Genomic DNA, 26,067 nt, shown 5'->3' with positions numbered 1-26,067 from the left:
ATTCAGCTTTTTACAAGTACGCTTATTATACTAACAACATACATTATCTCAGGAAAGCAACAATATTTCAGGAAATTATTTGACTAACATAGTTGGCCATTTACTTAGTTAAATGTTATGTTTACACTTGTGGGAACATTCTAGTTGTTTACAATATTTTGTAACATAATTAGGTTGAAGCTTGTCTAACCTAGCTTCACATCTCAATCTCTGCCCCTTTTCATTTAAAATAACAAGAAGAACTAGAAGCACCCCTGCTCTTTAAAAGAACAAGTCTGAAATAACCAAGATTCAGTTAAAAAATATCTATATACATTCTTAAAAGCAAATCTGCATGGGCCTAAGAAAAGTCATGCAACAATCAAGCAAACTTTAAAAAACAACTTTTGAAAACTATTACTTGTCGCATAAATGCTGGTTTTTTAGAAGGTACTTAACTTTCCAAATCATCTTTGATCTTAAAAAAATATAGAAAAACGAATAGGAATTTGAAACAAAATAAACTTCTTTTTACAGATAAGGATTTTCAACCAATCTTAAAGAAGCCTGATAATAATAATAACTAAAGGTTATAAATATGTATTAAAGAGACAGTAAAATATAACCAGCAGGTCTAGGTTTTAATCTTGGCTACATCATCCATTATCTGTGAACTATCAGACAATTTACCTTTTCTGGGCCTCAATTTCTTCATCTAAAAAATAGGGATAACAATAGTGCCCATCTTGTAGAAATGAGGATTTGATATGGTATTTAGCATGGAGTACAATGGCTGGCACCCGGAAAGTTCCCAATAAATACTTGCTATTTTTTAGGACTCAGAAACACACATTTAATAACATTATTTTTAAAATTATTATTAAAATTAAAAATTATTTTTCTTACCAATGGGAGACATTTATTATGAAAGCAAAATAGGTATAAATCATTTTGTTATACCAGACTAGCTTCAAAGTGAATATTGCTTGAAATAGATGAGTAGTTGACCAGATATTGGAAAGATTTGTTATCAAAATATCTGTTTCTTTATCCACTTATTCTTGGAGTTGTTTTGTTTTATAGCCACAACTGGGTAAGAGCATTTCTTGAGGAGCTGGGAAACTGGGTTTTATTTCCTTCTTATATGCAGGTTTGGATTATGAGTAAAACAAGTGATCTCACACACCAGAACAAATTGCTAAGGCAAGTTGTAACATCTTCCCTGGAGATTTTGAAAAACTAGAGAAGATGGACATATCTTTTGGATTGTTAAAATGCAGTCATTCTTGGATACAGAAACTAGATTAGATAACCTCTTGAGTTCACTTCAGTTCAATCTCTGTAATTCTATGCCTTGGTGGTAAAATTGGGGTAATAGTCACTCTTACAGATTGCATGTTCTTAGATGAAATGTTGAGTATAAATAAAAATGTCACAGCTATTTTGCTTTTTGACTCTAGAGAGCAATTTATTTAAAACTGGATGATGAAGGATTTCTTTTGCTGCTTTTTTTTTCTTCTTACAATTTGTAGAAATTAAAGAGTTTTCACAATTTATAAAACTCAGGAAATGATTCAGTAATAAGTATATTTGTAAATTTTTTAAATTATCACTTTTAAGAATGAGGGAAAATATAGGAAGCAACAGTGTTAGCTGAGGTATCAGTAGAACTTTTTGGAGGGAAGAAAGTAAGGCTCGCTGATTATGTTGTAAATAAAATTTAATTTTAAAAGCTCTGTTGCTAATCACAGGATAATGCTGGATTTATAGATTAAATACCAAATCAGTAATAGGAATAAAAAAATGGCATAGTTGTAGGGGAAATACCAATTATTTTCTCTTTCATGCTAAGATATTAGGAATGTTAGGGATTAATTTTTTTTAGATTATTACTAAGTAATATAAAATTAAAATAAAATATAAAGAATTCTAATATATTGAAGGCTACTGCAGTAGGATAGGGGAGAATTATTGAAAAAGGTAGTAAAATAAGGTAGTTAGGCTTACAAACCCTCTCTGAGATCAAAATGGAAAGAACTGTATTTTAATCATAAGTGCAAAATCAAAAAGGAATTTATTTATTTTAGAAGGTTAAGTAATCAAGCATGTTAAAATGAGGGCCAAAGTGATATATTTCTTAATTAGACTTGGATATACTAGAACTATGGCCCATGTCTTTGAAAGTTGAATCAGGTGGCTTTAGAATTATTTGGTATGGTTTTAGTAAGCACATAACACCTGCCACTATGAAGTATAGGCTAAACATATATCTATGGATTGAAAAGGTATTAAGAAAAATTTGTGAGCATAAGATACAAAGTTAGTAGAAAATGAAAAATATCTGCTCCAGATACATAACGTTTTAAGGTTAGCATTGTGGTGGATATGTTTTTTTTCCCCCTCGATTATTGCTTGGATTCATTTTTAGAGAAGTAAGTATTAAGCTGTGACGGTTTACTACATTATACAGGATACATCTCCTTTTAGAGAAATCTTAAGTTTTTTCTCAGCACTTAATAATTACACTTATTTATTTCTTTGTTTGTTTTGCTTGGTTTTCTATGTACTGTCACTAATGGCAAGAGATTATTATGGTGAAGAAAAAGATGAAAAGATAATGAGTGAAACAAGAAAATTCCGTCCCCTGAGTTCAGTATGAACTGATTTTTCTCTACGATCTCTATCTGAGCTTGGGGGTTGTGCTTTCCTCTCCCTTCTGTTGGATCCTTCTCTCCAGGTTCCTTCTTTTTCCCCTATCTTCATTTACTCTATTGTGCACATATTCAATGGCTTCCTGAGAAAGAAAACAAGGGAGATTGAATTTTTTGAGATCTTGGGAAATCATTCTTTTCTCCAAATATTAACCATATTGACTACTCATCCTTTGTGGGTAACTTTGCACTTTTAATTTTCCCACTCTGAAAACATATAGAATCATCTCTTCATTTCCAGTGTTCTAAAGTTTTTCCAAGATGTGCTAGATACTCAGTGTGTCTTTTCATTCTGAAAAGTCTCATCCTTCTCTTCTGAGAAATTTTATTGAATTATTTCTTTGATAATTTATTTCTTCCCTGTTTTTTCTGTTCTGATTTTATGGTACTGCTACATTATATGCTGGGTCTTCTGAATTGAACTTCTAATTTTCTTACCTTCCAACCTAATGAGGGTTTTCTGTTGTTGTTTATTTCTGCTACCTCCACTATCTCTGTTCTCTAAGTGTTTGTTTGTTATGTTTGTTTTCAGCCATTCATGTTTCAGGCTTTTCCTGAAGATGAACTAATCTTCCATCAGTATTTAAAAGTGAAGAGCTAAAAGCTGATTGAAAAGCCCTTGAGCACAGGTGCACTGTATTGATGGATGCATTGCATTGGAGAGCATTTTGACTAGGCTTTTTCTTTGGTTGGGGGTAAGTCCCTAGTTTTCCGTGTTTGTATGTCCTTACTTTGGGATGATCAGCTTCGCCAGATAGAATCTGCCAGTTCGAGCAGTCTAGTAACCAAGTGGAGAAGGAGGCTGAGAGTTGCACTTTCAGTATGTAGATTTTTAGTTATTCCCCTTTTCAGCAAGCTACCCTCACTCTCAATTCTGCTGGTGCCTTTTATTCCAGAGTTTCTCTGGTGTAGTCTCTTCAGAGAACAAATCTCCTGTCTTCTCTGCTGATGCCAGAAGTATAATTATCTGAGTGCTTGGTGTTGGGGAAGCATTCTGGGAGTTTAACTGCTTTTTATAGAAATAGTCAAACTTTTTTACCCACTTTGTAGAGGTAACTGATGGCTCAAATTTTTGAGCCTTTCTGGGGTTGTTCAATACAAAGGAAGTTTACTTCTGCTAGCTTAAGTTTTGGCATTTCTCTGCTAAGCCATTTACCACTTAATTATCTTCCCTGTAGTTTCCAGAATTTTTGTTAGTGGTGTCTCCTTTCTGATTCTCTCTTTTCCTTTTTTTAAATGCTGACCACCGATTTTTTATTTTGCATTGTTAAAGCTTATTTTTTAAGATAAAAGGTAATTCTGATATCCTCTTTGTACCCCAGTGGATATCTGCTTTGCCCTGTCTATTGGTGTTGATACACCCCATTTTAGAAAATGTAGTTTCAAGCTACCTGAATGAGAAAATACTTCCTTCTGTCACTTGGAGACATCATATACTTACTGCAGGCAAAAAGGGCCTTCAGTATTTTCTCAAAGTATGGTCCATGGAACACCTGCATCAAAATCATCTGTACTATGTGTTAAAAATTTAGACCTCTGGCCCCAATCCAATCCTGATGAATTAATAATCTCTTGAGTCTGAGGCCTGGGTATATGCATTTCAATAAATGTCTTCGGATGATTCCTAGCCCCACTAAAGTGTGAGAACTCATGTTCTGGTGTTCTAAAACTTCAAAATTACTAATTAATGGAAATCTTCATAGACTCCTTGTTTGTTCTCCTGTATTTCTTATGTGGTCCAAGAGAAATAAAACAAGTTGAGTGATAAAAAACCAGTTATGGGAAATTAGATCACTGGTTGCAAGGTTAGAAATAATGCAGAGAATTCAGAAATCAGGAAGACAGAAATGTCTACAAGTTAGCAGGAAGGGAATAGTCTATGTGTAGCAAGTTTTAGAAAAGATAAATATTCCCTTAATATTTCTATGTAAACATGTTTCATTATAATTACTTTTAACCCTTATTACTGAAAAACCATATAAGTACTGAGGGAATTTCTTATATGTGACTGTCAGACTCCCATGATGTTTACCATTTTTTAATTTAAAAAATAACTCAGGCTTGAATAATAAATAAAACTTTAATAAGTTTTCAAGTTTAAGAAAGGCTCAATTCAATTGAAAAAAATACAACATAATAGCATGATTGTGGAATGTTCACACACAGATCAGTAACTGTAACAGCAGAGATTTTTCCAATAGTGTTGGAAAAAGAATTTAGAGAATATCTTAAGAGATTCAAAAGGGAGCACCTGGAGTAACAAAATTTGATTAAGGATGCTTAACATGGATTGTGACAGAGGAGGTCATGCATAAATTAGTATGTTGGAAGTTCTTTAAAGAGCTTTTCATCATATATGATGAAAAGCCCATTGATACTGCTATCATTTAAAAATAGTCTAGTGTTCATACTGGGGATTAATATCATTAAAAACTATGAAAGCAGATTTTTAAAAATGTGGAATTTGATAGTATTGTTTATTCTCAAAGGGCCGTAGATAACCAATTATCTTCCATTTGTATAATGTGAATATTTAGGTTATATAATTGGATTATTTTAGAATATTGTAAGTATTTGATAGTCAGAATTTTTTTTTCTTGAATGAAATCCTATGTGGAAAAAAATGTGGATCGCCTTAACATAAAACAAATGAGAATTTTCAGTCTATACATTTATTTACTTTACAGTTGGTTGTTAAGGACAGTTGTTACCATTATGCCTTAACAACCCCAAATAGTTCAAACATAAACATGATATTAAATCTGAAAAGGTAGTGTTATTTTTGTTCTTTTACTATAATTATCTTCTAGTTTTTATATTTACATTAAATTTTTTAATACATTTTAATTGCCAAGACCATATAACACTAATAATTAAATTGAAGACTCTATTTATTTCCATACAAGGGTTTATTAGACTAGCTTCCATACATATCTTCCCATTAAAGTATCTTTGATGACCTTTGTCTAATTTCTGGATATTAGGATCACAGAATTTTATGACATAATCTAATAAGGTAATTTAGAACACAGTTTTCACAGTTTTCAGCTTGCTGCATTTCTTCTAAAATTCTTCTCTGCATTCTTAATTAAATGGTTTGCTTTATAGGTTCATATAGTGATCTATTGGCTGTAAAAATACTCAGTGAAGTAGCTGAAACAATGTTCTTCACTTGAGGAACCTAGGTCAAAATTTTTTTTCTATCAGGATGACTATTTATTTATTCTGTAGTTACCCCATTACCATATGAAGATATTATATTATTATTTGTTATATTCTATATGTTGTACTTCGATTCCTATGACTAACTTATTTTACAATTTGCAGTTTGTGCCTCTTTATCCCTTTCACCTATTTCATCCATTTCCCCTCCCCTCTCCCTATGGTAACCAACAATCTCTTGTCAATATTTATGTTTATTTCTTTTTTGTTTGTTTTGTTTTTTAGATTTCACATATAAGTGAAATCATATGGTATTTGTCTTTCTCTGCCTGGCTTATTTCACTAAGCCTGATGTCCATTAGACCCATCCATATTGTTGCACATGGCAAGATTTCCTTCTTTTTAGTGGCTTAGTAATATTCCATTGTATATATGTACCACATCTTCTTTATCCATTCATCTATTGAGGGTCACCTGGGTTGCTTCCATATCTTTGCTATTGTGTATAATGCTGCAATGAACATAGGTTTGCATATATCTTTTTGAATTAGTGATTTTGCTTTCTTCAGGTAAATGACCAGAAATGGAATTGCTGGGACATAAGGGATTTCTATTTTTAGTTTTTTTGAGAAACCTCCATATTGTTTTCCCTAGTGGCTATACCAATTTACATTCCCACCAACAGTGTAGGAAGATTCCCTTTTCTCCACATCCTCACCAACACTTGTTATTTCTTGTCTTTTAGATAGTAGCTGTTCTGTCTGGTATGAGGTGATACCTCATTGAAGTTTTGATTTGCATTTCCCTAATGATTAGTGATGCTAAGCATCTTTTCTTATGTCTGTAGGATATCTGTATTTGGAAAAATGTCTATTCAGTTCCTCTGCTCAATTTTTAATTGGATTATTTGTTTTTTTGGTGTTGAGTTCTATGAGTTCTTTATATATTTTGGATATGAGCCCCTGATCAGATATATCATTTACAAATATATTCTCCCATATGGTAAGTTACCTATTTTTTATTGATATTGTCCTTTGCTGTGCAGAAGCTTTTTAGTTTGATGTAGTCCCACTTGTTCACTTTTGTTTTTATTTTCCTTACCCAAGGAGATGTATCCGGAAAGGAATTTATCATGCTGCTGTTCATGAGATTCTTGCCTATGTTTTCTTCTAAGAGTTTTATGGTTTCATGTCTGACATTTAGGCCTTTAACCCATTTAGAGTTTACTTTTGTGTATGATATAAGACAGTGGTATAGTTTCATTCACTTACATATATCTGTCCAGTTCAGTTAGGATGACTTTACCTGCAAATAACTGAGAATTTGATTTAAACAGAAAGGAATCAAGAAATCCAGTGGTAGGGCAGTTCCAAGCATGGTATGACAGGACTCTGGTTACATTTTCTAAAATTTTCTCTATTTTGAGCTCTTTCATATGTTGGTAACAGGATGGCTACTGCATAGCCAGATACAACTTTGTCCAGAGTCAGAAAAAGACCATCTCTTTCTTATGAATGAAAAAGAACTTTCCCAGAAGCCCCTCTCATGTCTCATTGGCCAGAACTAGATTATGTGGCCACCTCCAAACTGACAAGGGCCATGAGACCACCATAATTGACTTAGACCAATCAAGATGATTGTAGCCTTCCTTGAGTCAAAAGAGCGAGGGGTAAACCCCTAAACAACATCAGGACAGCAAGGATAAGGTAAAGAATGGATACTGGAAAGGCAATGAAGAATATTGCTAAAAATGTAAAGAGATTTTGTTATTTCCTAAAGTCAGTACAAGGTCAGTGCTCTGGCACTAAAAATCATTAGTTTTACTTAAAATTTTTTTTTCTAGAATTACTCATACTTTCGTTATAGCATAATTTTGTAAAATCAGTCAGATTTTATTTTCCAGGTTTACCAGACTCTTAATACCAATATCAAATTAATGATGAAATGAGTGTAAATTATATGTAGTATTAGTAATTTACATGTATTCATGAGATCATGATATCTTATAACTGCTAATATTTGCCAACTACCTGGATGTAGTAGTGAGCAAAAACCAGCCATGGACCTGTTCTCATGGAGCTTTTAGTCTAGTGGTGGAAAAAGATATTTGTAGAAAGATTGCATTATTGAATGTGGAGTAGGTGTCACAAGGAAATCTTCTGGGAAGAAATAAGCAGGATTTATCTGGGTACATACAGAGGATAATGAGGATAGTAACCTTTTCAAACAGAAAGCACAGCATATGAAAAGACTCCATGGCAGAGTGAGTAGGATGAATTCCATGAATTGGAGGCTTAGTATGTATATGGAGAGTGGCCTTGTAGGAAAGGTTAAAGATTTTTGTGTTTTTTCCTCCAAACAACAGTGAGAAGTCATGCGAGGGGTTTTGGATCACTTTGGTGCTTAGTGGGAAACAGAATGAGTGAGCCAGGTAGATTAGCTAATAATCTAGTTGCTGGTGTCCTGGTGACACAGATGATATTAGCTTGGAATAGGGTATAGTAGTAGAAATGGAGAAACTAGGTGGATTTCTATGATTTTTAGAAGATAAAGCCAACCGGCTCTGATTATGACTTTGGATACAGGGGGTGTGGGACAGTGAGCTGTTAAGGCATCAGGAGTGACTGAATTTCTGGTTTGGATATCTGGATGAACAGAGGTACCTTTCCCTAAGACAAAAGACAAAAAAAAGACTAGGCTCAAAAGGGAAGAAAAAGGATTCAGTCTTGGACATGTTGATTTTGAGGGATCTTTGATATGTTTAAGTAGACATACTGAATAAGTATTATACAGTCTGGAGCTCAGAGGAGAACTTACAAGTAGACTTATGAATCTGGAAGTTGTCAGTATGTAGATGGCGCATGGATTAGATTACTTTAAGAGAGAATTTAGAGTGAAGCAGGGAGAGGGCTGGGATTGACATTGAAGGACTACAGTGAATGAACAGAGGAGGCTGAGTCTGTGAAGAAGAAAAGGCAGAGGAAAACTTAGTGGATTATCATATTTAAGAATTCAAGGGAAAAGAGGGTTAAAGAAAGAGGAAGTGATCAAATGCTATTCAAAGATCAAAATAAAAAAATGTTCTTGGATTTGTTAGTGGGGTAGCCACTGGTAATTTTTGTGATAGTTATTTCAGCTAAGTGATACTCGAAGCCAGACTGGACTGAGAATCAGGGGGGTAAAAGGAAATGGAATCAGAGATCATGGACAAATCTTATAAGAGATTTAGCTGTGAAGGGGGGAGTAACTATAGGCAGATGTGGGGTAAGGGAGGATTTAACTTCTAAGATAGCATATTTAAGTACAAGTGGGAAAGATCTAGATGAGAAGGAATAGTTGAATTATATGAATAACACATGAAAGAGAAGAAATGGATAGTATATACTGCTTCATAAGCTGCCAGCAAACATAATTGAAAGCATAGGTGGAATATTGGCCTTAGACAGGAGCAGGGACTCCTGTAATGCAACTAGAGGGAAAAGGATGAGATGGGTGGAGAAGTAGGTGGACTTGGACTTGGGAGTTTTGGTAGCGAGGAAGGTGAAGCTTCAGTTTTCTCTCTGATGTGGAAGGTCATGCCATCTGCCAAAAACAGAGGGAGATGGGGTAGGTGGGATGGGGGAATGGCTGGGAGGAGACACACAGAGCAGAGATAGTTTAAAGTATTCATTGTGAGTGGAAGAGAGATTTGACAGCGACTGGGCACTATTGAGGGACAATGGAGTTTGGTGACCATGAATAATAGTAATGCTAATGTGTTCCTGTGTGTGACTTCTCCAGGAGCACCAGGCTTCTTGGTGTGTGCACGCAGAGTAGATAGTGAGGGTTACCCAAGTTAGGATGTTTGTGGTAGAAGTTACCCACAATTGAGGAAGAATGACTAGAATGAAGGAAGATGGTGTACTAGAAAGTCAGGATTCTCAGGGGGCAGACTTTGTTTGTGTTTTTTCAGTAAGAGTGTTGTGGGGAAGTTATCTTGAAGCAGCATTGTAAGTAACACCACTTCCCAAACTTGAGATCATGTGATATGAGAGGATGAAATCCCAGCACTTGAGAGGTCTCTGGGGGAATAAGTGAACTTGAAGGAAAGCCTGGTTTCTTTGAATCAAAGTTGAAGGTCTAGTCAATTTGTTGATCAGGGGAAGTGTTTTCAGAGTGCACAGTGCAAAGGTTTTAGAAAGGATGAAGAAATGGATGAAAGTTTTAGAGTGGATGAAGGAGTTAAGGCCAATGTATGAAGGTCAAGAAAATATAGAAGTTTATATGAATGATGATGCAGTAGAACTGGAGTAGGCAAGCTTTTTCTGTAAAGGGCCAGACAATAAATATTTCTGGTTTTATGGACATAAGGTCTCTGTTACAACTACTCAACTCTGTTGCTGTAGCATGAGAACAGCCATAGAAATATGTAAATAAGGAAAACTTTATGGGTATTGAAATTGATTTTCACATAATGTGAAAGGAAGACAAAATATTATTCTTCTTTTGATTATTTTTTAACAATTAAAAATTTACAAACCATTCATAGCCCACTGGCTGTACAAAAAGTCTGTGGCCGGAATTAGCCCATAGTATGTAGTTTCCTGATCTCTGCCAAAGAGGATGTCTTGGAGAGAGTGTGTGGGAAGGCGTTAACTGAAACTTACACTGCTGGGCATTGACTCACAAAAGCATGTTAAAGTGTATCAGGGTTCACTGTCTTTAAGGGAGACAGCATTATTGTATCTGATGGCTATTTGCTTTGGCTCACTTGGCCTGGGGTGATGTTGAGCTCAGCATACTCTCTTACCTGGACTGGGGTAGTAGCAAACCAAAGCCTGAGGCTGTAGAATGTATGTAAGCACACTACCTCTGTGGTGGCTATTCCAGAGCTGCAAACTCTGCACCAGATGTGCCTGGGGGTGGACGTGACTCCCAGAATTATGAACAAATAGATCAAACTAAAAAGAGTTTGTGGAAGATCTCTTCCCAGGTGCTTGTCAAGAAGACGCCTCACAAAGTCATGATTTTAAATTTCAGCATTAAAAGGGTTGTCTAAAACCCACACAATAAGAAATTAACAAAATATAAATTTGTAAAAGTATTTTAACAAGATTAGTAGGTACAGATTAGTAGAAATGGTATTTTAATTAACCTTGATATTACAGCAAGATGGCAACATTAAATATTTTTCAACTGTGAATCATAAGAATGACCTTATAAATAGAGACTTCATTTCAGGGCTTTCAACAGAAATTTACATTGCTACTAATTCATACCATTGATAATTTACTCTGAGAAAATGATTACTGAAACTTGGCATTGCTTAAACACTGTAAGGATCTTTCATTTGAAAGTAGGAGAGAATGACAGTGTTGCTGATGTATTATTAATTTCTAGTATCTGATTTTCTAATACCTGTTTTTAAACTGATTTAACTCTTAAAACTTGGCTTGCCCAAACATTTTACTGATGTTTTAGCATGATGAAAAGAGGACTCTTTGAGTTGGAAGTCATGTAATTTTACTTGACTTGTTTTTAAAAACTCATAGGCAGCAATATTTGAAATAATTTAAAAAATCACTGAAACTTCAGTTGAAGTAAATGGGATTGTATTTAAGTAGCTTATATTTTACTTAGTTTAAGTGGTAAATTATAACTTTGGATGCTATTTAGATATTTGAACCTTCACTAATAATTGTATAATTTGTGCCAAAGGACTTCATTGCATTTTTAAATAATAGATTTATAATGTGAGACTGAAAACTAAACATAAAGAATGAAAAGATCAGGAGTGTGAGGAACATAAGGAGGAAGCTGCATCTCCTTAGGGTCTCGGGGACCAACTGTAAATTCTAATGTATTCCAAGATAAGTGGCTAAGGAAGAATGTGTACTGAGTTATCCTCCTTGAGTATTTCTGTTAGTTAGGGTGGTAGTGGTGGCAATGGTAAATGGATAATCTTTGGGTACAAAGTCATGTGGGAGAAAGTGAACAATAGGAGAATTTTGCTAGTCAGAGATCACTTGTGTTAATTACTTAAAGTATTTTAAAAAAGTAAGGGTAGATCCCATGCCAATGTCAGTCAATATATTCCACTCTCCTTTCTGTTTCAAGTTACAGACAAAACTTGTTTCTTCTCCATATACTGTCTCTCTTAAATTTTGAATATTGCTTTCCAAGCATCATTAGTAAAGATTTCAGATCATGGAATAAAGTCCTAGGTGAACTTTTGTGTAGTAGTCCCTAAAGAAATCGGCCCAAGAAAGTGAGAGGGAAGGCAGGAAGAATAATGTTTAGAAAGTCAACTGGGGTTATTTTATTTGATTGGGTGGCAAGGAACTGTCCCAGCCAAGGGCAAGGAGGCTAGAGAGAGGTAGGGGTACAGTGATACCAGAGGGACTATTCCAAGTTAAGGAGACTGTGTCTGACTTGTGAGGACACCTGGCACTGTTAGGAATTGAACACCTGTATTCACACACCCCTTGAAGGCAGATTAGAGGTCAATGGATTTGCTCCAATGTTTACACATAATTGTGAAGCACATATAAGTACATTGTTATTTAACTAAATAAAGCATTGATATTGTGATTATTTCCCTCATAAATCAGAGTGTGTAAGATCATTCCTATAACTTCATTCTTATTCATAAGCACATATGCCTTCTTGACTTAACAATACATAGTTTTTGAAGAATTGCACAAAGCTCTGGATTGCAGCGAGTGTGCAAGAAACAGACACACCCTGTGAATGCCCAGGTGGGAACATTAGTGGTACATATGGATAGGGGTAGAATAAAGAGAACCTCTGATATAATCCAGTAAAGGTCCATTTTTCCAATTAAATTTATCAGCTAAATATTTGCCTTTTAAATGCAATATATTACTAGACACAGCAACTAGATAAATCATATCAGTCATCATGTTTTAAAGTTGTTGTCCAGACTGAAAGGAAAGTACAACTTTACCTCTATATACACATTAAGCTTTTTAAATATGTCCATTGTGTAGGTTAGGACTAGGATTACAGGCTTCAGATTTAAAGAAAGGATAAAAGTGTTCTAAGATGGCAGCATGAGAAGTGAGGCAGAAATCTCCTCCCCAAATCACATATATTATGAAAATACAGCAAATACAACTATTCCTCAAAGAGTGACCAGAAATAAGATTGCACCAGCCAGTCTATATCTGGGAGAAGAAAACATCTCACAGAAAAGGGTAAAGTAAAAAAGCCACAGCCTGGTAGGACCCGAGTTCTCCCCCTACCCCAGCTCCCTGGTGGGAGGAAGAGAATCAGAGTGGGGAGGGAGTAGAGTGCAGGACTGCTAAATACCCAACCCTAGAAATCTACTCCGGGAGCACAAACCCACATTGCATGGCGCTCTGGAGACTAGAGGGGGTGAAAAACAAAGTCAGAAGCTGAGACTGTGAACAGGTTCCACAACCAGCTGCCTGGGACAAAAGAAAGGTGGGTGCTTTGAGAGACTTCCCAACATTGAGAGGGCTGCTAAAGGGGCAAGGGTTTAGGAGACAGAACAGGTGGACAAAGTCGTCCCTGCACACTCAGCTCAACAGGTTGGGAACTTTCAGCAACTTCAGGCACTCCATCCCCCTGGCTGGCAATTCAGCCAAGGCCCCTCACCCTGATAAGCAGCCTGCCTCTCTTCTTCCTCCCTGCTGGCATCTTCAGGCAAACATGCTGTCCCCACCATTGCTTCAGACCAGCCAGAGGGCAGCCCCACATACAGCAACTACATGGCTTAACATAGAGGCTTCTCCCCATGCAGGGCTAACCGGCCCTGACAGCGGAGGCAGGCACTGTGGCAGGGAAACGAAAGGGCTCTGTCCTCCTGGCAGACAACAACGCCGCTCACCTGAGACCCCTGCCATTGCCCTGGGCCATGCCAAGGGCTGCTCCGCCCATGGCAATTTAGGGGACTAACCCAGAGGGCACTCTTGGTGCACGGCTCACTGGCCCTGACAGCAGAAACAGGCACTGCGGCTGGGAAGCAGGAAATGGCTTTGTCCTCCAGGCAGACACCTGTGCTGCTCACCAGTGACCCCCCCACAGTTGCTCCAAGCCAGCAGGAGGGCCACCCCACCCACAGCAATTCAGGGGATTAACCTAGAGGCCACTCTTGGGACCCGGCTCACAGGTCCTGACAGTGAAGATAGTCACTGTGGCTGAGAAGCAGGAAAGGGCTTTGTCCTCCTGGCAGGCACTGGCGCCACTCATCTGCAACCACTGCCATGGCCACAAAAAGAGCCTCAGTAAATTAAAAAAGATAGAAATTGTACCAACCAGCTGCTCAGATCACAAAGGTATGAAACTATAATTAAATTGTACAAAGAAAACAAAAAGGCTCACAAACATATGGAGGCTTAACAACATGCTCCTAAATAACCAAGGATCAATGACCAAATTAAAACAGATCAAGCAATATATGGAGACAAATGAAAACAGCAGCCCAATGCCCCAACTTCTGTGGGATGTAGTGAAGGCAGGTCTAAGAAGAAAGTGCATAGCAATTCAGGCCTATTTAAAGAAGGAAGAACAATCCCAAACTAACAGTTTAAAATCACAATTATTGAAACTGGGAAAAGAAGAACAAATGAGGCCCAAAGTCAGTAGAGGAGGGACATAATAAAGATCAGAGAAGAAATAAATAAAATTGAAAAGAATAAAACAATAGAAGAATTAATGAAACCAAGAGCTGGTTTTTTTTGAAAAAATAAACAAAATAGATAAACCTCTAGCCAGACTTATCAAGAAAAAAAGGGAGTCTACACACATAAACAGAATCAGAAATGAGAGAGGAAAATCACTATGGATACTACTGAAATACAAAGGATTATTAGAGAATACTGTAAAGAAGGGTTGAAAGTGCACACATATGGAGGCTAGCTGGTATTAGCAATAGAAAGATGGTTCTTTTACTATATAATCATGTAATGAACACTGTCCTTCAGTAGCAATTTCAGTTTGGATTTGGAATGTATTATGTATTTTTAAATGAATATGGAGAGTTTTGTATTTGGGGGATCACTTCTGAAAACCTAATAAAACCTGCCTCAGGTTACTCAAACCCCTCTGTTACTTTAATTTTTCTCACCATTCTCTTCAATGGATGCATGTTTAAGTCTTCCCTGTAGTTGGGAAGATGACTTTTACACCTTTATAAGGGCTACATCAAGAACAAGTCAAGACATTAAAATATTTAGAAAAAAACTTGAGCATATTAGAAACCATTAAAAGTGAAGTTCTTGACACTCAGCTCATGGAAGGCCTTGAAATGCGCTTTATTAATTCCATTTTCAAATATCCAGACAATGTAAGTTATCAAGGTGAATGGTGATCAGATTATATTTAAAATTTATTTTAAGACACTTGGAAAGAATTTAAAAGCTATAGAAAGTACCTTAAGACCTAATTTAAAAAGTAATATCCTCCTATTGTAAAATACCTACAAAATAGCTAGAATAATATAAAAAATCCTCTAGAGTTAAACCATTTATGAAATAGTGTGTAACCTACTTTTAAATATTTATGTTATTTTTTCTCTTTTTTATTAATATTTGTATTGTATATTTTTAAAGTATAATTGGAGTATAACAATTTTAAATGCCTTTTGTCATTTCATATATAATAAACATTTTATAGATCATCTAATTTTTTTACCATATGATTTTTAATTATATCTATGTAGGATAATAAAGACTTTAAGTGCGTATTCAATTTAACCAGAACTTACTGTAATAAATTATTTATAGATTTTTTTCCCCGTTGTGTAGGTTTTAGATACTTGCACAATGAGAATGAACCTAACTTCACCAGCCAGATATCTTTATGATTTGTATGGCAGGAAAATTAAAGATATTTCAAAAGGTAAGTGACAAAGATTTTATAAACTGTATGATAATATTTCAAAAGTCATTTACACAATTTTGTTTTTACTTAATACATTTAAAAGGAAAACGAATATAATAAAATGGTTTAATTAGAACATGGATAAATATGTCATGTTTCTACAAAGGGAAATCATGGAATGGCATTAAGGCTTTAGGAATCTTTTACTCATCATGTTTTAGTCCATTTGAGCTACTATAACAAAAGTACCATAGACTGGGTGGCTTGAACAACGTTTATTTTCCATAGTTATGGAGTCTGAGAAGTCCAAGATCAAGGTCCTGGCAGATTCAGTGTCTGTGGGGTTTTGCTTCCTGTTCCATAGATAGCTGTCTTCTCATTGTGTCCTTACGTGGTAGAAGGGACAAAAGCACTCTCTGGGGTCTCTTGTGTAAGGAAATTAATTCCATTCATAAGGGCTCCACCCTCATTAACTATCTAATCACCTCCAAATACCATAACATTGGATATTAGATTTCATTCTATGAATTTTGGGGGAACACAAACATTCAGTGTATAGCACAAGATAACTTAGATTTTTTTTTTAATGTGTGGGGATTTTAAACTTAGTAAGCCATAACTTAATGAACAAAAGTAATTGATAAATTCTCATAATCAAACTATTTCTATGGTATACAGCTTTCAAAAGAGACAAATGAGAAAGTGTGCTACTGAGATAAAGATTTAAAAAATATTTTGGTTAATTTGTAGAGGTTTTTCAAAAGTTTCAAAATCTGCTTTAAAACAAGTTTATTGTATGTTTTGTCAAAATATTTTGTCAAAATCTCCATCTATATTTCTACTGGCACTGATTTGCCAGTCTCTAAAAGCAAAAATACCATGAATTCTATATTTGTCCTACTATTAAATTACCATTAGTAGTAGTTACTACTACTATTTTGTTGTATTTTATTTTATTATTTTTTATTATATGTATTTATACTTAAAAATAACCATTAGTAGTAGTTACTATTATTTTGTTATATATGTTTACATATTTTATTATTTATTATATTATTTTATAATACCCTGTATTTTTACTTTTACTTCTTTAAAAATTTACTTTTCATTACTTTAGTATTAATTACTATTACTTTAATAGTGCTATTGTTAACAGTATCAAAGGTGCTACTGTTATGGTTCTATCACTTCATCAAAACCTTAATTCTATATGTGTTAAGAGGGCCTAAATATTAAGTGGCATACCTTAACTGCAAGGCTAGGTCCGGACAACTAGCTACAGTTGATTTTAGGATATGACTATACTGGATACTCCCATTTATTTCTAATATCTTTGCTTATATTATATAAAAGAAAACTTTTCTGGGCTCTATCATCCTTGGTTAATACTACTTAGTGACCAGTGTGATATTTTGATACTTATTGTTTAACCAAAATATTTTTAAAATCTCTACCTTAGCATAGAGTAGCACACTTCCTTATTTGTCTTTTTTGAAAGTGATATACCATAGAAATTATCCTAATTATTTTTTGCTAAGGATTATATATAGATGTGTGTTTAGAAAGTAAATCTATTGTCTTGATCATTTTTAATGTTCATATTACATATAATTATTTTTCATTTTATTAGAAATTTCCATCAGATAATTTCAAAGCACTTACCCATTATCTAGAAGCATTAGATAGTTATTTACCTGGAAGACATGTAATACGGGGAATGCTTCCTTACGAGCATTTTTTGGGGGATGGGGATACTATCATTATCAAAGTTCATATCTCCTTTCTTACATTTTTTTGTCTGTTCCCTGATCACAGTGACTAATAATTTCCTTGTGATCAATAATATTATATAATCACTCTTAACATGTATTCAATAAATAAATAAATAACACATTTTCGTAAGATCCTATCGCTTTGAGTGTATTTTCAGCTCACCTGGAATTAACAAAAATTGTACTTGAGTAAATTGCTAGAATGAAAGCTATAAGGAACTCTGGCTAAGATTAAAAATTTATATCAGAAATTTTTTTTCCCCTTCCCAAACGTGGTATAACAGAATTACCAAAACCGAAAAGCTCTGACTCTGAAGTGCCATACTTCACACATGCCGGAGGCATTCAGATTCATGCCTCAAGCTTTATGTGTCCCAGAAGTGTGCTATTATCACATTTTAATGCATGCCTTGCCCTGTGTTTTTGCATACTTATAAAAGCTTATGCCAGCTGAAATTAGCCTAGGCAACTACTAACATGTGGAAGCATAACAAGTTCACTGGACTTAAAATACTTAAAGAAATTAATCCTGATGAAGGAACTTCCAATCTGTAGCATCCTAGTCACTTAACATTAAGTTCTTGCATTTCTTTTTCCTTTGTTAGCATGATTTAGTGCAACAAACAATTTAAGTCCCTAAACTTTTATTTGTCATGATCTTCTGGACTTCAGTTTGGGAGAGGTCAAGTGTACTGTGAAAGTTATCTTTTAATTTAAGTAAATGCTAATACTTTGATTTGATGTATGACTTTTTTTTTTGTTTGCTCTATATCAGATGAGAAAAAGTCATTTAATAATGTCTAATAGTAAGATTATAGCAATTAGTCTTTATTTATAAGCACAGATTAGAAGAATAATTGTACCAAGGACTAGAAGTAACAGATACAAAAAATAAAAAATTTCTTTTGTTTCTTTTTTGGAATTAGATATACTTTTAAGTTTTTCTCCTACGTTGTGAGAAATGAGCATATTTGACATGACATTAAACTATTTATCAAGTCTGGTAATACTTTAAAAAACCCATAGGAGTTGCAAATTGCTTTGTTTTTAGATTTCTAAACCATAGAAGATTTTAACAAAGAAATTTATATTGTTACATGTGAAAAAGTTCTTCAGCTGTGGTTCCTATATAAATCAATTCTTTCTAAAGTAGAAGTGCACTACCCACTGTGTAAAGATGCCATATTACTATCTATGATCAACAACTAGTATTTCTGCTAGAACATAATATACACATGAAATATACATTCTGCAAAATAATGCCTACCAAAATAACAGGGCTACGAGAAAAATAGGGTTAAGGAAAACTTTAAAATCTATGCACCTTTAAAACAAGAACACTAATTAAAATAATAATATTTTTAGGAGATAATGTAAACAGCCTGGATAGGCATCATCAGAATGCTGCTTGTGGTGATATTAGAACTGCACAGAGAGTTGAGTGTGAGACAATGCAGATGAAAGTTGACTGTATGCTTGAGTCAGTGGGGCTTTCGTTAAGGAAGGCACAGGAGGAAGCGAGACTCCACAGAGCATCACACAAGGCCACAGGTGCACCTTTCTGGGAGGGGAACCCCAGTACAATGACCAACCTAAGGCCTTTTCTCTTTCTTGCTGAAGGATATAATTCTACTCCTGTTCTGTTGGCTTCCTTTCCCTAGGAAAAAACATATTCACCCATCAAACGTCCTTATCATACTGATGGCCTTCACCCATTTGCTGATCACATATGAGCTATTTGTTGTTACAAGCACATAACAGGGCAAAACATATTAGATAGTGTCAGATTTTGGGGGGTGGAAAGGGTTATAAACAAATAATATAAATTTTACTTTATTTTGTTAGTAATGTTAACCTATAAATTTAAGAAGGGATGATTACAACTTAGATGTAAAAATAGTTACAAAACACAAAAATATCTGTAAGCTTACTTTTTCTCCTTTTTTACGTACTTTTGGCTTATACTTTACTTTTTTACTTTGGTTGTTTATTTATTTATTTATTTTGGTATCATTAATATACAATTACATGAGCAACATTGTGGTTATTAGATTCCCCCCATTATCAAGTCCCCACCACATACCCCATTATAGTCATTGTCTTTCCACATAGTAAGATGCTATAGAATCACTACTTGCCTTCTCTGTGCTATACTGCCTTCCCTGTGCCCCACCTACATTATGTGTGCTAATCGTAATGCCCATTATTCCCCTTCTCCCTCTCTTCCAACCCACCTCCCCCAGTCCCTTTCCCTTTGGCAACTGTTAGTCCATTCTTGGGTTCTGTGTGTCTGCTGCTGTTTTGTTCCTTCAGCAATGTTCTTATACTCCACAGATGAGTGAAATCATCTGATACTTGTCTTTCTCCACCTGGCTTATTTCACTGAGCATAATACCCTCTACCTCCATCCATGTTGTTGCAAGTGGTAATATTTGTTTTCTTATGGCTGAATAATATTCCATTGTGTATATGTACCACATCTTCTTTATCCATTCATCTACTGATGGACACTTAGGTTGCTTCCATATCTTGGCTATTGTAAATAGTGCTGTGATAAACATAGGGGTGCATATGTCTCTTTGAGACTGGGAAACTGCATTCTTAGGGTAAATTCCTAGGAGTGGAATTCCTGGGTCAAATGGTATTTCTATTTTGAGCATTTTGAGGAACCTCCATACTGCTCTCCACAATGATTGAACTAATTTACATTCCCACCAGCAGTGTAGGAGGGTTCCCCTTTCTCCACATCCTCACCAACATTTGTTGTTGTTTGTCTTTTGGATGGTGGCCATCCTTAGATAGTGTCAGTTTGATGGAGTTGTTTAATAACAATCTTATTCCCACTAACATTCCTCAACATTTTGTTCTGTTAACTTCTTTGGCATAATTATTACATCATAGTGAATCAGAGGAGTCTGTCTCACTCTTGAGGAAAAAGATCATCAGCCTCTTAGGACCTCTGTGAAGCTACTATTTCAATATCCAAACCCTGCATCTTTGTGGATCCTTCCAGATCATAGTAGGTAGTATGAAATTTACCCTAAAAGATTCTGAAATAAGTTAGAATAGCACATTAATAAACTGGTTCCGAGCTCTATGAAACACTGAATGTTCATTTCTTATTCCATTTTTCCCTCCAAATTATGCCCACCAACATTATCCAAAATATCCATATAGTCTCTGACAAGTTTTTCAGAGATTCCAGAAGTCAAATAACAGTATTAACATATTTCAATTACGAAATTTCAATAACACACTCTGAATTTAAATGACAACTCTTGGCCATTATCAAATTTTTGTGAAGAAATGAAAAATCCAAGATTTTTATGTCTACACAGAAAATTTTTGTCTACACCAAAATCAAATAATCTTACCTTTGTGAGTTAAAATCTGATAAAAGTTCAAACTCCTTAAGTTTAAATTCAAAGAAATTGAAGTTCTTCCTGATCTTCACTCTGCCCAGCATCAGCCAGTCAGATTCTGCACACCTGGTTTGAGCTGGAATTCTTCTAGCAGCTACTATCTGGGCTCCTGCAGTGGTGTCATCCCTGAGGACCTCAGAAGTTGAATTGGATCTACACCAAATTTCTCATGTGCCCTACCTTCAGTTGAACAGAAAGATGATCACAAAATTACCCCACATCCAGCACATTCAGAACAGAAGCCAATCCCCAGTTTCTAATGTGGGCATTACAAACAAAGCAGTTTCCAGGACCCTATGTTTGGCATGATCCAGACCCACATGCTTGTTGTCAAAGGCCGTTGCAGAGAATAACTGAAGGAAGATAAGAAGAACATTTTTCATGTCAGTCTTTCCAAGATGCCAGTTGATTTACAGTGTTGATTAGGGGCTACAACCTATGACATAACTTGTTGGGAAGCAATCTCCCATCAAAGTGTTAATTATAATATTATATATGTATAATATCTTGAGGGACAAATTAACCAGTGCACACTGTGTCCTCTCCCAAAGAAGCTGCATAAAGTGTTTGTTAAAGTGTTCTGATTTGGGAGCCAGAGTTCAAATTCCAGTTATGCTGCTTGTATGATGGTTGTTTAGTTTCTCTGAGAGTCTGTTTCCTCATCTGACAAATAAGGATTATAGTAATTACCTTAATAGGTTGTACTAAGGATCAAAAGAATTACACATACAGTCCTTAGAACAAGTGTCCGACACCTGGTAAGCATTGGATAGCATTTTCTTCATTATCGCTGTTATTATTATTCTTAAAGAGGGTATAGGGAGTGTTGCATTCTTGCAACATTTGGAAATTTATGTTGGTAGCAGCCCCAGTCTTAGAATCTTGTTTGAGGTACAGTTATTTACCTTTGTAGAGTATTCTAAACATCTTAATATTCTTTTCACTTTGAGTCCCATGTTTCTGGACCCTGGGCTGAACAGAGGGTGGGTTGTACCTGGTAGCATAGCATCCACCTTGCCTTGGGAGGAGTAATTTCTATCTGGATCACAGAGCTGTAGTAGCTTCTGGTTTTGGAATTATTTAAGCCTAAGAAACCTACTTCATGGGCACAGGTTCCCCTTCATACCCACATGGGTTCCAGTTGGAGAGTAACTTTCAGTGGATTTCTGAATTGAAGTAGGTGTTTATATTTCTGAAGCTCACATTCTTAGATGACCAGTAAGGACCAACACTACTGCCATCTCCTTCAGTCTTTGAATGCTCCTGGTCTTGAGATAACATTTCTGTCTTTTTCTGCAGCATTTAGGATTTGCCTCTGGGGTTTGCCTTTTTTTTTTTTTTTTTTTGAGAGGGCATCTCTCATATTTATTGATCAAATGGTTGTTAACAACAATAAAATTCAGTATAGGGGGGTCAATGCTCAATGTACAATCATTAATCCATCTCAAGCCTAATTCTCGTCAGTCTCCAATCTTCTGAAGCATAACGAACAAGTTCTTACATGGTGAACGAATTCTTACAGAGTGAATAAATTCTTACATGGTGAACAGTACAAGGGCAGTCATCACAGAAACTTTCGGTTTTGATCATGCAATATGACCTATAAACCATCAGGTCAAATATGAATATTCATTTGATTTTTGTACTTGATTTATATGTTGATCCCACATTTCTCCTATTATTATTATTATTTTTATTTTTAATAAAATGCTGAAGTGGTAGGTAGATGCAAGATAAAGGTAGAAAACATAGTTTAGTGCTGTAAGAAGGCAAATGTAGATGATCAGATGATCAGGTGTGTGCCTATGGACTAAGTATTAATCCAGGCTAGACAAGGGCAGCAAGACATCCACGGATGCAGAAGATTTCTCTCAAAGCAGGGGGGGTGAGGTTCTGAGCCTCACCTCTGTTGATCCCCAAATTCTCACCTGATGGCCCCCCTGCGACTGTGCCTGTCTTAGGTTGTTCCTCCCTTGAGGAATCTTACCCGTCTCTGGCTAACCAGTCATCTTCCGGGGCCATACAGGGAAATGTAAAGTTGGTAAGTGAGAGAGAAGCCATATTGTTTGCAAAGGTTAGCTTTTTACTTCTTTGCAGATTTATGCCCTGTGGCTTCTATGCCCAGCACTTGTCTCGAGGTATCTTTACCACCTGGAGGAATTATGATACTCGGTAAATTCGATATGAGGCACGAATTCTATTTAAGGTTTGTAATTAGGAAGGAAGAAGAAAAGCTATAGATGTAGCATATGAAGGAAACTTGGGAGGATTGATTATTTCTTTGACATATCTTCTTGTATAGTACCTTAAGTATGTATAGGTTTTAAACTACTAACTAATTTGCACACACATATTAACATAATAGGAATACGGTGACATAAACAAAGCAAATCTATAATTACCAGCCATCTCCAGTGAAGCCAAGAAAACCATTTAGGCACCCTAGGCATTTGTGAAAATTTATCTATGATATGATGGATATTTTCCAACTGTACTTGAACCATCAGACAAATTAAAGCAGCCCATTTCTGGGATCTGTTCACATCCCATATGTTCTTTTAACCATAGATAGTCTATAGTCATGAGATTTTGGGGTGCTACAACTTGCACCCCTCCCAACCCCTGGTTGAGTTCCAACAGTACAGATCCAGTCAAATTCGTTGTCTCACTGTATGCACATGCCAGCCTAGACATCTCCCTCCTCCTTCTTATGGCAAGTCCAGGAGATGGTGGGCTGGATGCAGCCACAACCGCAGCATCGTCCGGATCCCTATGGAGGCTTTTTGATGATCATCCCCCGGCACGAGTCCTCCAGAGAGTGCTGATGCCGGAAGCTCCTCCTCATATCGTATCTTAGTTCATTTTCTGGGTATCCAAGCTAGGCCTTGATCTTCTGCATAGAAACAAACAGACCCTTTGCCCACACTTTGACATGCCCTCTATACCACTGTCCAGAACTCATTGGAGGTCAGCACATAGGAACTGCTTTTTTTTTTTTTTTTTTTTAATTAAGAGAAAGGAATATTATCAGCAAAGAGTACCTCCATAGCTGATCATCTGACACCCTTTAAGTGATCAACATTAAGGATATTTAAAGCATGCGTTGATCTTTGATTTACCAATAATTTTATCCTGTTAAGGAGTAATCCCCCTTTTCTTTCTTTCTTTTTTTTTTTTTTTAATTTTTAATCTACACTTACCTGAAGAATACTATGTTTACTATGCTCTCCCCTATATCAGGTCCCCCCTAACAACCACATTACGGTTACTGTCCATCAGCTTAGCAAAATGTGGTAGAGTCACTACTTGTCCTCTCTGTGTTGTGCAGCCCACCCTCCCCTTTCTCCCTCCCCCCCATGCATGCTAATCTTAATACCCCCCTTCTTCTTCCCCCCCCTTATCCCTCCCTGTCCACCCATCCTCCCCAGTTCCTTTCCCTTTGGTACCTGTTAGTCCATTTTTGGGTTCTGTAATTCTGCTGCTGTTTTGTTCCTTCAGTTTTTCCTTTGTTCCTATACTCCTCAGATGAGTGAAATCATTTGGTATTTCTCTTTCTCCGCTTGGCTTATTTCACTGAGCATAATACTCTCCAGCTCCATCCATGTTGCTGCAAATGGTTGGATTTTTCCACTTCTTATGGCTGAGTAGTATTCCATTGTGTATATGTACCACATCTTCTTTATCCATTCATCTACAGATGGACATTTAGGTTGCTTCCAATTCTTGGCTATTGTAAATAGTGCTGCGATAAACATAGGAGTGCATCTGTCTTTCTCAAACTTGATTGCTGCGTTCTTAGGGTAAATTCCTAGGAGTGGAATTCCTGGGTCAAATGGTAGGTCTGTTTTGAGCATTTTGATGCACCTCCATACTGCTTTCCACAATGGTTGAACGAATTTACATTCCCACCAGCAGTGTAGGAGGGTTCCCCTTTCTCCACAGCCTCACCAACATTTGTTGTTGTTTGTCTTTTGGATGGCAGCTATCCTTACTGGTGTGAGGTGATACCTCATTGTAGTTTTAATTTGCATTTCTCTGATAATTAGCGATGTGGAGCATCTTTTCATGTGTCTCTTGGCCATCTGTATTTCTTTTTTGGAGAACTGTCTGTTCAGTTCCTCTGCCCATTTTTTAATTGGGTTATTTGTTTTTTGTTTGTTGAGGCGTGTGAGCTCTTTATATATTCTGGACGTCAAGCCTTTATCAGATCTGTCATTTTCAAATATATTCTCCCATACTGTAGGGTTCCTTTTTGTTCTATTGATGGTGTCTTTCGCTGTACAGAAGCTTTTCAGCTTAATGTAGTCCCACTTGCTCATTTTTGCTGTTGTTTTCCTTGCCCGGGGAGATATGTTCAAGAAGAGATCACTCATGTTTATGTCTAAGAGGTTTTTGCCTATGTTTTTTTCCAAGAGTTTAATGGTTTCGTGACTTACATTCAGGTCTTTGATCCATTTTGAGTTTACCTTTGTATATGGGGTTAGACAATGGTCCAGTTTCATTCTCCTACATGTAGCTGTCCAGTTTTGCCAGCACCATCTGTTGAAGAGACTGTCATTTTGCCATTGTATGTCCATGGCTCCTTTATCAAATATTAATTGACCATATATGTTTCGGTTAATTTCTGGGGTCTCTAATCTGTTCCACTGGTCTGTGGCTCTGTTCTTGTGCCAGTACCAAATTGTCTTGATTACTATGGCTTTGTAGTAGAGCTTGAAGTTGGGGAGTGAGATCCCCCCTACTTTATTCTTCTTTTTCAGGATTGCTTTGGCTATTCGGGGTCTTTGGTGTTTCCATATGAATTTTTGAATTATTTGTTCCAATTCATTGAAGAATGTTGCTGGTAATTTGAGAGGGATTGCATCAAATTTGTATATTGCTTTCGGCAGGATGGCCATTTTGACGATATTAATTCTTCCTAGCCATGAGCATGGGATGAGTTTCCATTTATTAGTGTCCCCTTTAATTTCTCTTAAGAGTGACTTGTAGTTTTCAGAGTATAAGTCTTTCACTTCCTTGGTTAGGTTTATTCCTAGGTATTTTATTCTTTTTGATGCAATGGTGAATGGAATTGTTTTCCTGATTTCTCTTTCTATTGATTCGTTGTTAGTGTATAGGAAAGCTACAGATTTCTGTGTGTTGATTTTGTATCCTGCAACTTTGCTGTATTCCGAT

At 35.9% G+C, this 26,067-nt stretch overlaps 1 protein-coding gene across 2 annotated transcripts in view; it reads left to right on the top strand.

Moving 5' to 3' along the window:
* DCDC1 (doublecortin domain containing 1) overlaps window positions 1-26,067 on the top strand; it is a 496,388-nt gene that overhangs the window by 65,025 nt on the left and 405,296 nt on the right. Inside the window, exon 9 of one of the 2 annotated variants that reach the window (XM_073216357.1) lies at window positions 15,623-15,716. In XM_073216357.1, the coding sequence (XP_073072458.1) occupies window positions 15,623-15,716 (94 nt within the window). Of the gene's footprint in view, window positions 1-15,622; window positions 15,725-26,067 lie in introns of those variants that run through there. The other variant, XM_073216358.1, reaches the window with a different exon arrangement.

The sequence above is a fragment of the Manis javanica genome, chromosome 11, assembly GCF_040802235.1.
Source record: "Manis javanica isolate MJ-LG chromosome 11, MJ_LKY, whole genome shotgun sequence".
Classification (NCBI taxonomy): domain Eukaryota; kingdom Metazoa; phylum Chordata; class Mammalia; order Pholidota; family Manidae; genus Manis; species Manis javanica.
This window is presented reverse-complemented; position numbering and strand designations above follow the sequence as displayed.